The 13,747-nt window shown below is 34.9% G+C and overlaps 1 protein-coding gene across 2 annotated transcripts; it reads right to left on the minus strand.

Annotated features, from left to right (window-relative positions):
* Positions 1–4,544: 4,544 nt before the first annotated feature.
* Positions 4,545–13,448, minus strand: LOC123558453 (golgin subfamily A member 6-like protein 22). 2 transcript variants are annotated; one of them, XM_053543711.1, is made up of 9 exons: positions 13,241–13,448; positions 12,502–12,593; positions 11,873–12,110; positions 10,112–11,004; positions 9,298–9,496; positions 8,671–8,751; positions 7,522–7,611; positions 6,060–6,164; positions 4,545–5,745 (listed from the first exon to the last, which is right to left on the minus strand). In XM_053543711.1, the coding sequence occupies exons 3-9, from the start codon at positions 12,035–12,037 to the stop codon at positions 5,011–5,013; spliced, it is 2,268 nt and encodes a 755-aa protein (XP_053399686.1). In that variant the 5' UTR covers positions 12,038–12,110; positions 12,502–12,593; positions 13,241–13,448; the 3' UTR covers positions 4,545–5,010. The 2 variants fall into 2 exon arrangements, with proteins under 2 accessions (XP_053399686.1, XP_053399687.1); XM_053543712.1 differs by lacking the exon at positions 12,502–12,593.
* Between the last annotated feature and the right edge of the window lie 299 nt (positions 13,449–13,747).

Below are 13,747 nucleotides of genomic sequence, written 5' to 3' on the forward strand. Positions count from 1 at the left end.
ATACAAAATAAGCTTACAGTATTCCAATACTGTACACTCGTATTATACACATATAATCTCATACGTACTGGCTCAAGCGAGCACTTTATCCGGGAAAGCTCCCTTATTACAGGCGAAGCCGCCAAACCCCAAACAACCGTTTTTTTTTTTACCGCTGTTCTATAAATATATACAAGCATAAACATTTCTTTCCGATGTAAACATAAAAAAACTTGGACAAGGGAAACAACTTAATAATGATTATTCTTCAGTCCATACAGAGTACTGTCCCTTAAAACTTCATTTGTAAAGCAAGCATTCGGAATCTTAAATCTGAATTCCCGAACATTCCTTTGCCGTTTTTGCATTTAACATAATACTTTGCCTCGGTAGGCAAATCTATCCAGTCAAACACATTCGGGATGAAGGATCCGTTTTGAAACAATAACGGCCAAAATGGGATGATCAAAATGCCTTGTGCTTTATCAACAAGCATCTTTTTTAAAACCCTGTTCACTAGATAGACTGGAGGAACAAACAGGTCGAATTCTGACGACCAGGAAACAGTAAAAGCGTCTACACCTAAAGACGCGGGATTCCAGCACTTGGAATAAAATCTTGGTAATTTTGCGTTGTGTTCTGACGCAAACCAATCAATGCTTAAAGCGCCAAATTTATTCTGTATGATAGATAATATAGCGGAAGAAATACCCCAGTCATCATAATCTATTATCTTAGAAAGATAATCAGCTTTTTCATTTTGCGAACGGGGAATCCATTCCACTTCCAAACTGATAGCATGCTGCATGCAAAGTTGAAAAATTCTAAACGCTAAATCTTGAAGATCTTTTTTCATAGAGCCTTTAGAGACTACGGAAACTACGCCCTGGTTGTCAGAAAACCACTTGACGCGTTGATTCATTAGATTCATTAGCACGTGCACTAAAGATTTGAGAACAGAAAAAACTACTGACAGTTCCCTCCAAGTGGAGGATTTAAGACTCTCATCTAAAGACCACATCCCATGTGAAATGCCATTTACTATACTAACCTCGTAACCAGCATAGCCCGAGGTGCTAGCATCGCTATACACTACCCTAGAACACATGTGTGACTGATATATATCTTTAACATTAACAATTTCTAAATGCCTTTCCCAAAATTTAATTTGTTCGACACTTTCTACAGACAATGATATATATGAATCCCAAGTTCGACCCTGTAAAATATCAGCACTCAAATATTTTGTTATTATTTGAGTCACGTGACCAATGACAATAGACATTGAGATGATTTGTCCTACGAAACTGGCTATTTTTTTTAACAGTAACACGTCTGTGTGTTTTTAAGTCTTGCAAAATTTGCGAGGCTGTTGCCTTAGCCTTTTCTATTCTCTGTACTGAAATACTAATTTTGCCTTCTTTAGAATTAAAAATAGCACCCAAGAGTTGCAAATTCTGTCCTGGTTTCCATATACATTTAGTAGCATTTGGAACAAAACCTGAAAGCAACAGATCTTCTTTGACCTGTGAGCTTAATTGTTCTGTATTGTGGTAATTACTTGCACACCCGAACCCATCATATAAAAACATAAGAATGTATTTACTTTCAGCCCTCCATTCAGCGACCAACGATCTTGTTACCTTTGTAAATATGTAACATGCACTTGATAAACCAACTGGTAGAACAAGAAATTTGAAATACTGAATTACAATATTCTTATCTGTCCATGAAAAACCCAGAAATTTAGTGTGAGGTTCAGAAATTTCTATGAAATGATACGCACTTGTAATATCAAATTTAAACATATAAAAATCTTTTTCTAAATAAGATAAAGCTATGCGTAAATCTTCAAATTTCACAAATTGTTTCCATAAGTGCTTGTTAACTTCACGTAAATCTAATCTCATTTTCCCATTATTTTGTATTGATACGGTCAAAGGATTAACTATCCAGGGATATTGAATCAAAGATCTGTCGATAAGGTCCTGAATTGCTGAACTAACAAATTCTGGCTGCAATAATGCTGAACGATTGTTTTTATTGATTGAGCGAGGTGGCGTAGCATAAAATGGAATTTTATAGCCAAATTTTATAACATCTAAAACAAATTCTGACGCACCTATACCACACCAAAATTGTACATTTTTTCTCAACCTACCCCTTACAATAATATTTTTCAGTCCCTGTTCGTACTCACAAAAATCATGTGTGAAGTTACTAAAGTCATAATCATACTCATCTTTGAATGTAAAGCTACTTTCTGGCTGCTGACTGGTTCCCGGCTGGACGGGTGGTGAACGGACAGTCCCGACGGAAATGGTTGAAGCTTCCATAGGCGAAGCATGGACCTGGGGCGGCTGTACCCAGTGAACTGTGGACCATAACTGTAGGCTCCGAAAGAGGGTCGAAAAGAAGTTCCCCTGCCGAAATCGGGTAAAATTGGTGTTGTAGGAAGTTCCTGGCCCCTTGTGAAAGGTCGAGCAGGAGCAATAAAATCCACCTGAGGGAATTTAGTAGTCGCAGACCGTTTAATATTCGAAGCAGACTGGCCGTTTTTCTTTCTTTTAAGGTTTCGATGGAGGCCTTGAGAAACAAAAATCAAACAACACCAAATCATAGAAAGAAAGAGTTGTTTGACATGAAAATTGAACAGCATGTAAAACATGTATATTACTTTACGAAACAAGTGTCAGTATACTGATATAAACATTGAATTCCGGAAAAGGGCTGCCTAAAGGGGCTCCACTTCCGGACAGTTAAACGCGTTTAAAAACTCACCATTTTCAAAGAACTGTTACACATGTGTGTTTTGATGCATTTGCAATAGCGTGCGAGTGGTGAAATTTCACGTAACAAGGTGGAACATAGTTTTCAGCAATTGTTTACATTTTTTTCTTTACAAATGGCATTCTTTTTCAAAGGGAGACAACTTTTTCTCAATGATTACTTAAAATAATCGGAAAAAGTTGTTTCCCTTTGAAAATGAATGTCATTTGTACTTAAAATAATCGGGAACAGTTGTCTCCCTTTGAAAATGAATGCTATTTGTAAATAAATAAAGATAAACAATTGCTGAAAACTGTGTTCCACCTTGTTATGCGAAATTTCACCACTCGCACGCTATTGCAAATGCATCAAAACGAACATGTGTAACTGTTCTTTGAAAATGGTGAGTTTTTAAAGGCGTTTAACTGTCCGGAAGTGGAGCCCCTTTAGGCAGCCCTTTTCCGGAATTCAATATTTATATCAGTATACTGACACTTGTTTCGTAAATTAATATACATGTTTTACATGCTGTTCAATTTTCATGTCAAACAACTCTTTCTTTCTATGATTTGGTGTTGTTTGATTTTTGTTTCTCAAGGCCTCCATCGAAACCTTAAGAGCACGATTTTCGGCTTTGCTGATTTTCGCCTCATCTTCTTCGTCACTGGCAATAGGATTACTTTCGTATAATTTTACTGTGTCCCAGCCGGCCGAACTCGAATGAGTTTATTGCGTTTCTCCAACTTGTTTAATACTTCTGTCAAAACTTCAGAGGCGTAGTCAATTTTTCCGTGTCCAATTGCCCACTGAACCTGTTTCACTGACTCATCAATGTTGTTATTAAACTCGTACTGAATCTTGTTGCCTTGAAATTTCCAAACAATGTTTTTCTCAGTTTTCAATTTATTCACTTCACTGACAACAGTTCTAGAACTACCTTGTAATTCCTCTTTCAGATCTAGAAAGTCCCTTCTTTGTGTTCTCAGTTCATCCAAAACAAGTTTCATTTGATCACTAACAGAAATGTTTTGTGAATTTAAAGATGGCGACGAAGAACTGTCGCGTTGTAAATTATCATCCATTTCAATACACACCGGAATGAAATATTGATAAAGTCCCGTCGATCGCCCAAAGCTGAATGACAATTAAAATACCTTACATTTAACACGAAATCTTCGTGCACAATCACCGCCTACTGGACACACTATTCGACTAATGAAAAATAATTTTCTTCTAATTCACATTCGTTCAACCGCAGAAAATTATATTTATATATTCAAACAGGACTTATCAGATTCTGTTTTTAATGAAAGTCAACTACTAAAAAATTATTAGAAATCGTGCAAACTAATTTTCGTGGGTTTCGTCGTTGCGTATCGTTGCGTATCGTTGCGTCTAACCATGAAATTTCATTTCCATAAATTCAATTGATTTCACAGTATTAAGGCGTTTTGGATTTTTTTTTTGTATTACGTGGGACTTTCGGAAATTATTTTTATGTCAAAAAAGAATACAAATAAGGGGGTTGTGCTTTTAGAGCATAAATAAGCTGATTTCTAACATCACTGACCTTGTTTAAAGCATAAAAAGTGCAATTTCGCAACTTCATGTTAAAAAGATGGAAACAAATTGCTCCAAGGCCATAAAATTTTAGGGTAGGTAGGGATACGCAAAACAAAACGTTTTAGGCCCGCCTAAGCAACAGAACACACAATCAATATGTTTTACACAAAAAATACGAATAAAATATTCTAATAATTACACATAAAGCAATTTACAATTTGTTAAATCGTTTAATATTTTTGACGTTCATAGCGAAAAGAGAATTAATGAATAAGGGTATCAATGATGGTGTTACTATCATTTCTTTTGCTTTAAAATGATGTTGTTCTTATGCAAAATAATTGTAATGATGTTTGGGGTCTGGGAAATAAAGAATACTGTAATGTCAATAATACAAATGATTCTTTTGGTCGTTTCGCAAACATCTCATGTATGCAGCATGACCTAGGACATCCCTAGCACCAGTATGATCATGGCGGTCAATATATTGGAAATATAGTCTCATTTCATCTGGGGTTGGATCTCTCTCATATCCATATGATGGTTTCCAAACATTTGTTGTACCTCTCGATTTAGTTTTTATTATTGATTGTGAGTACGCCTGACTCTCCTCTTCTGCAATCTTTGCTCGGTGGTAACTCTCCCTATTTGCATATTCATTGCGATATATTTCTGCAGAGTCTTTCTCATAAAGTGACGTCATATGAAATTACCCTTATCACTGTAGTTTCCTCCATCCTTTGAGGTAAACTCAACTCTTTTGCTTAAGTCTTTTATATCCCGTCTGACGAAATCATCCCTGTCGCTTACAGATGTTTCTTCATGTAGAATGAAATCATCTATGTTGCCTTGCCCTCTGCTGTCTTTATCACCAAACCTCATGTCATGCCTGGAGACGACATTTCCTCTATCATGAAAGCTCATTTCATCTTCTGGGACAAATTTAACTTTATTACGAAATTTATCCTGATCCCTGGAGATGAAATCTCTCTCACCATTCCTCATTTCTTTTCCGGTAACAAAATCATCTATGTCATCAAAACCGTGTTCATTCTTTGAACTGTGATCGTAGCTGTCTCTAATAAGTGTTTTATTCCTCGAGACGAAATCATCTCTATCGTCATATTTCAGTTCATCTCTTCGAAAGTAATGATCTCTGTCGCGATAATCATGTTCATCCTTAATCTTCTGATCAACATCTTTCGGTGTGTTTGTGTTCCTGCTTCTCAAATCATGTTTGTGTTTAGTTTTGGGCTGGTCATCACCTTCAGCAACACCCATTGCCAAAACAGGACCATCTTCATGCAAGAGCAACGCTGGAAAAACTGTAAATGTTATATATCGCCCAGTCGTCTTGTAAGATTTATATATATCTAAATCAAGAACATCACCTTTCTCTGCTATAGGATGGAATACGACCGGTGGATCCTGAATCTGAATGGAAATAAAGCTGGATAAAATTTCGTACACATTGTTAAAACGGCATGCTATTCTCAGTTTAACATTCTTTAAAGTTATCACATATACAAAGTCCCTGCAAATAACTAAAACTATCAAAACTTATTTACTAATTTGTAGCTGACTGAAAGTCTTATGTCATTTTACGACTAGAGGTTCTATGATTTTCAGTAAGTCTTTTAATGTACAGGATTGCAAATTTCTGCGATGATCTTATTTTAAATTTATCTCGTAGAACCACTATCCAAATATAAAAAATAACCTTTAAGTCGTAACGAATGTATACTTACTACCAATAGCCAGAGGAGCTCAAAACTCTCCTTCACAAAATCCTCAACGTCCATAAGATATTGAAGTGCTCGACTGGATTTCTTTTGTAAACTTAATGGATATAACTGAAATATAATGAAACCTGACAGAGAACTAGTCTAAAACATCCATTTAAATCAGATATTGACAATTGTTTAGAAAAAGTAAGTCTATGTGTTGTGCCAAGTTGGAGTCGATTTTAATAAGGCCATGGGGTTTGAACATCTATATAAACTTATACATTAATAAGTGCAGCTACCTGTACATTGTTCACTATAATTCGTAACGTTCTTTCACCTTGCTTGTAAACATTAAAAACGTTCCTTTTAAAAGTTTCAAGTACATTTAATAAACCTCACATAAAATGAGACTATAAGAATTATGCCTCGGACAATTTTATTAAATAAAAGGTGATAATGCTAAACGTGAGCAAAATTGAATTATTGGTATTGTACACTGCACTTTCATATATAAACCTCTGTCACAGTGTGAAGATTTAATAAAGATCCTTTAATAGTTTTGGAGCTATCTTCCGGGCAGAAGTTGTTTTTAATAAATCAAGAAAAGGGAGATAACTAAAACAGTAAGCAACAAATATAGTTTTTGTATACTGCACTTCCTCGCAATATCATCTGTCATTGTTTGAAGTCTTAGTAATATCAGATTAATAGATTTTGAGTTATGGTCCTGGTTTAAGTATAATTATGAGTTATTGAAAATGGATGTAATTTTAAAAGTAAGCAAGACAGTGTTATGATCTTTATACACTGCAATGCACTTTCTTTCATAAGACTCTGTCAATATCTGATGTTCAAACGATATCCTTTCAATAGGCCAGGAGTTACGCAGACACAAGTGTTATGACTAAATAAAAAAGCGCTATAATTCAAACCGTGAATGACAGACAGACGAACGGACTCGCGGAGACCATTACCATATCCGCTTCGCCTTTCGCGGGGCATAAAAAGCCAGCATTTCGTGCTTTGTTCAATCCATTAAACTAAATCGCAACGAACAAGTAAATGTCTAATTAATTTTATCTCCTCGAAGTCAGATCCTCATGAAAGAGCCATTTTGAACAAACAACAAAATTGCACGTCCACGAAATTATTTTTTTTTCACAGTATTTTATCATCATGTGAAAATTGGGTTTAATCAGTCCGAGACAATGTTGGAAAATACATTCTTTTTAACAATAAAAGAAGACCCTAGTTGTCTTCGGATGTAATTTGAAGCACATAGAGTATTCGGTAGAACCACAGACGTTCGTGACCACCTGGATGCCTTGCTCTATTGACAATCCGAGTAGGGCCGGTTCGTACCCACAAGAAGTCAACGATATTAACAACTAAGCAATGAAGCCTTCACAATCTCCGAGCGTAAGACAGATGCAAAGACAATTACAAAATCTAAACGAAAAACAAGCTGACCAAAACTATTTACCCCGTAAAGATATTCTTTCGCTAAACAGGAGAGTTCTCTCATACATTCCTTCAAATGCTTGGTTATCTTGTCTGTGACATTTCCGTCTTCCTATTAGACAGAGTATTTCATTTATAATAATTTGATTTAGGATCAATGTATATATAATATTTATGTTTCTTAATTATGTCTTATTGCAAAAGAAATGTTTTAATATACCGTACATAATACAATGTTAGGACCATTCTTTAAAAACAATCAGGACATACTCAGAATTTCAGATTTTAAAATATGGACAAAAAAAAATGTTAAACAAAACATAGACTTTCTTTTTCAATTATTACGACAAGTATCATTGAATGTAAAATAATTTACAACTTGAGCTGCTTTTGAGAAAAGCGAATGTCTCCCACACCTGTCTAATTATCTGAATAGTTATGTATCTGGGTTAACCATACACCAACACATGTATCACTGGCATTTGTGCACAGAGAAATTTTCAGTAATTCAAGGGCCATAATTCTAAAGTGCCTGAGCCGATTACGCTAGTTTTATGAAACTTGGCTGAGGACTTATTGGCAAACCCATTTTGTTCAAGTTTGGTAAAGATCGGATGAGTAATGTTCGACTTACTGTGCGACAAGTGTGTACAGAGCGATTTTTGGTAATTCATGGCCATAGTTCTAAAGCGCCTGGACCGATTTGGCTAGTTATCGAACTTGGTCGAGGACGTATCAGCAAACACATTTTGTTCAAGTTTGGTGAAGATCGGATGAGAATTCTTTGATTTACAGTGCGACAAGTGTGTACAGAGCGGTTTTTAGTAATTCAAGGGCCATAATTCTGAAGTGTCTGGGCCGATTTGGCTAGTTATCGAACTTGGCCGAGGACGTATCAGCAAACACATTTTGTTCAAGTCTGGTGAAGATCGGATTTAAATGTCCGACTTAGAGCGCAGGCAAAACTTATGACAGTCAGACAGACAGACAGACAGACACACACACACACACACGGACACACACAGACATGAGTAAATCAATATGTCTCCCACACCGACATAATAAGACATATTGTGGCCCAGTTATCATTTTAAGTTAACTTTACATGCAACAATGTTTTGATGTGGATCATTTATAAGAATGTACAAAGGCATGCACATTGATATCTTACTTGATCAGCTGAAAATGTCAGTACTCTGTAAAGATCATCGATTTGTTCTTGGGCTTTGCTTTTGCAGAAGTTCATTATATCCTGACAATTAGAATGAAAATTGGTGTTGTGTTAACTTACAACGCAGTAGCTAGACAATGTTAAATACAATATTTCATGACAGTGTCATTTAAATGCTAATCTAAAAAATTTATCAAAAAATTAAGAAAGGTAACAGTGTAAGTACCGTATCTCCTAAAAACAAGTTGAAGATTTGAACATGCAAAACATTAGAATAAATCAGAAAATAAATGATACAAAATATTGAAAAATAATCCGAATCGATCCGGTTATAGATTTATAGGCTTATTCATTAAATTGTCACATTTATTTATATATTTGCAAAAGTTGTTTTTCAATAAATCAAGTATCATCATTGAAATGTAAGCAATTTAATTAGTATATATGCACCTTGAAGTGCGCGAATAGGCATATATTTAAACGATAAAGTAAAGTCGGTGTTATTTAAAAAATTTCTTCATTTTTTAAATAAATAAAAGTATATACTTCTTTAAAATTCGAAACGTTTAGTAATCTTATGTTTATGTTACCTGAAGTATTTTATACATGTTATTTTTATTGACTAACCTCAAGTATCTCTAAAAGAGCCTCGATCGTTTCTTCCTCGCTGTCAAAATGTTGTCTAATATTTTCAAAAGCACCGGACCACTGAGTTTTATACAGCTCTTCATATTTTACCCCCAAGTCTTTCGGTAAAATTGTATCGCTAGGATCTGTGGTATCTGTTCTAACATCGTTTATCTTGTCTTTCTCTTTGCTTTTCTTTCTGAAACAAAATAAATATACATTATATTCTGAAGTCTGTAATTAAATCTAATCTTGTTATCATCAGCCATTAGTGTATAGTCGCTAAGGTAAATAAAAAGTCATACTTTATAATCAAGTGATCAGATTTTCAAAGAGTCATTCATCAAGAACCGAAATTGACGTTCTATATATGTTTGTTTGTTTGTTTGTTTTGGGTTTAACGCCGTTTTACAACAGTATTTCAGTCATGTAACGGCGGGCAGTTAGCCTAACCAGTGTTCCTGGATTCTGTACCAGTACAAACCTGTTCTCCGCAAGTAACTGTCAACTTCCCCACATGAATTATCAGAGGTGGAGGACGAATGATACCAGATACAATGTCTTTTATCAAATCGTCACGGAGAACATACGTCCCGCTCGGGGATCGAACACGCGACCCCTCGATCCGTAGACCAACGCTCTCCCTACTGAGCTATGCGGGCGGGCTGTTCTATATATGAGCTATTTGAGTCTATACATATTAATGTAGTTACTGCCATTTGAAAATAAAAAAGTTCGGTTACATCCAAACAAAATGAAGATGTTTCCCTTGAAAGTTTTAAAGAATATGATAATGCATTTTCGAGATACACACATTGTTTCTAAGTCATCAAAGTTCGTCTCAGGTTCTTCAGATACAAACTCAGACTCGGGTTTGCCAGTATTGTCATCATGTAGCTGTGTTGTACTGTCTTCGAACCTTTCTGTTATTTCTTTTCCATCTATATCATCATATTTTCTGTTTTCAATGACATTCTCATGGGTAATAATTTTGACGTCTCGCTTCTCTATGACTTCCTCATTCTGCTCGGATTTATTTTTCTGTTTTTCTTCTGTATCTTGATTAGTTTCCTCAAATTTCGGTCCATCATTGTTGTCATCACTAAAGTGTTTATTACCCTCTTCGAAACTTTCATTAAGGTCACTTTTTCCTATGTAACCATATTTGTTCGTGTCTGAAATACCCTTAAGCTTATTTCTTTTGATCTTCCCGTCTCGTCTTTCTAGGACGTCTTCATTCTGCTCAAATTCATTATTGTCTTGTTTATCTTCACCATGATTTGTTTCTTCAGATTCCTTTTGTTTGCTTTCCAATATACGTTTATCTTGTTCATGTGCATTTTTCTGCAGTTCCAACTCTTTCGTAAGTTGTTGTACTTCCTGTTCAGCAGACACAATTTTCTGTTTTTGTTCATTGATGATTTCGTCATATCTATTTTCCATCTCTGTCTGCTTGTTTTTCCACTCTCTATCATTGCGATCGTACCTATTTTTCTGCATTTCAATTTCTCGTTTGAGTTGTTGTACGTCTTCTTCGTAGGATATCATCTGTTTTCTTTCCTGAATGAGTTTTGCGATATCTTGTCTTAAATTGTTTCTTTCATTTCGATAACGTCTACAGTTAGACTCTGACTCCGAAAGTCGTGTTTGAAGAACCGAGATCTTTTTCTTTGATTCATCCAGTTCATTTTTAGTGTTGACCGCAATCTACACAAAGAGAATATTATTCGGTATAGTTACTTATACGATGGAAAAAAATAAACTTTAATGGGTTTGATTCTCTCTAAGGTATTCCGTTCAAAAAGAATACCATGAATATAGGTATTTGTTTTCCTGTATAACATATTGCTCAAGATTATAATGGTTATATAAAGTTTTACACTTCCATACAGTTTTACGCTTCCAATAATGAAATTTATAAAAATTAGAAGCCCGCCTACTAAGCTTTATAGTGAAACCGCTTTATTCCCACACAAGAAGATTGTGCTCTCAATGCCGATTTGATATCAGACACTGTATCTAAAATCATTCGTGTTTCACATCTGATTTATGAGGAAAATTCGACAGTTACTTGCAGAGAGCAGGTAATGACAGGTACAGAATCCAGGAACACAAGTTTGATTAACTGAAATACTGTTTATAAACAACCTTAAACACAAAACAAATATTAAGAAATTTAAAATTTAAAATTGATTCTCTTTTTTACACGACAAGACGATGTGTCATTTGCAAAGGCTTTGCCTGGATCTGTAATAAGACGTCACCTGCCTGCCCTGGACATCAAAATAAAAGTGTAATCAAAAAGAATAAATCAGTATTTTATAACAATGTAAGGTTTGAACCCAAGACCTTCGGCTTGTGAAACCAGTCACTAACCGCTGAATTGCAGAGACTCTCTTAAATTCGATTACACTATTCAAAAGCTCACCAGTCTGTTAAAAGCGTTAAATTCAATTTTGCTTTGTGGGTTCTTTAACTGACAGCTTTCAATTAATGAGCAGTTACTATAACTATAGAGCTATTGTACTTCCATGATTCACGGATTTTTGAATATCTTAAAGGTAAAATATCTTACACGTTTGTCTTCTTTGTAGCTGTCGACTATTTTTAAAGTATCTTGAAGTTCGTTATTCATTGTCGTTAACTTCATTCTTAAATTCTCAGATACATCGGCCGAATCTGCTTGAGGCTCCTTTGCTTTTTCTTCAAGGCCGTCTTTAGCGCCTTCAGAATCTGCCATCTTGTGATATGTACCTTTTTGTTTCCTAATCAAAATATCAAACAGCAATGTTTCGCATATTCCGCTTTTCGGTCTAAAAGGAAAAAAATTAACTCATTAACAAAAAATAAGTCTTCATACAAAATTTCAGATTTAAAAAATGATATAAATACCAAAGGTATCATTTCCTTTCTAGGTAACTATGTATTTGCTATCTCAAAGCAGATTTAAAGCGGCAGGATGAACAAACGGCAGGATGAACAATGATCTCCATTATGCATTAACTGTGCTAGCATTGATATCTTTAGCGAGGTACGCCAACTGTGACTTTAAATAAATTTTAATATCCATTAAGTTAATCTGTGCTGCCGTTACATATTTATTATGAATGCTTACTTGACGTGTACCCTGATGACTTTATTGATCAATCTGTCAGGTCAAATATTAAAAATTGCAATGTATATTTTTAGATTCAGTAGTCTTACTCTGTCCATACGCATCAAGAGCCAATGTTATGTATACAATTTAGTTCAGCTGAAGCGCAAAATCGTTCAAATGGGTTTCCACATGAATTTACCTGAAAGATTACGAAATGGAAATGAGTTTCTCTCCAACAAATCCACTTACGTAAGTGGGTGAAGTTGGCGCGGAGCTCGTATGTCGTATATTGGCAAACAAAATTCTAAGAATATTTAGAATTGGTTGTCTTGACTTGTACTACGTGGCTCAACCAAAAACGTACGTTTAAAATTGGTTGACCTGGCTTGTAGAACGTGAATCAACCATCCAATATACATTAACATTTGGCTGACTTTAATCGTAGATTCACGATCTATGACCAAGGTTAACCAATTGTCGATGTGTTTAAGATGGTTGAGCTATGATCTACGATCCAAGTGAACCAAATTTCAACGTATATTAGATGGTTGATCTGCGATTCTACAAGTCAGCTCAACCTATTCTGAACGCATTTTAGAGGTATATTAAATGGTTGATCTACGATCCAAGTGAACAAATTGTCAGGGTATAATTGCTGGTTGACCTACGATCTACTTGTCAGGTCGACACTTGTTGATCTTAAACATAAGCTACGCACTAACTTCACACACCTCTGTTATACATGTTTCTGTTTATGTATAGACTTAATAAAATTATTTTGTTTTACGTTTACATTTATAATAGAATACATTCCAAATAATAATAATAAGAAGAAGAAAAACTTACCTTTCTGCACTTATGTTACAAACAATGAGTCCTAGCTCGGGTAGTTACACAATTGTATATATTTTAAAAATGTTTTGCACGTTAAATTATCAATAAAGATTAATCGTTACACAAATCTATAAGCACAAGTTAAAATATTGTACAACCTTGATATTTGAACAATAACAAAGATAGAAATCATTTAAATTAGCGATCTTCGTGCCCTGAACAAATAAAGTCTATACATTATACATAAAGAAACGAGTGTACATTATTAATACGAATGCATTGGAACATACAGAGTTTCAAATCGCCGGTTCATGTTATGTGGGGCACTGTTTCTTTATAGGTTATAGTTATAGGTTTTCTTACGATATTAGCGCTAACGCATGAAGAAATAAATCTCGTACCCAGTCCCGTCAACCCGTTTTATCGGGAAAATAGTATCGATTTGACGGTTAATGGTGATTACCAAAATTATCTTCAACAGCTACAAAATAATGATTATATACTTATGTAGTATAAATA

The sequence above is a fragment of the Mercenaria mercenaria genome, chromosome 5 (genome assembly GCF_021730395.1).
Source record: "Mercenaria mercenaria strain notata chromosome 5, MADL_Memer_1, whole genome shotgun sequence".
NCBI classification, from domain to species: domain Eukaryota; kingdom Metazoa; phylum Mollusca; class Bivalvia; order Venerida; family Veneridae; genus Mercenaria; species Mercenaria mercenaria.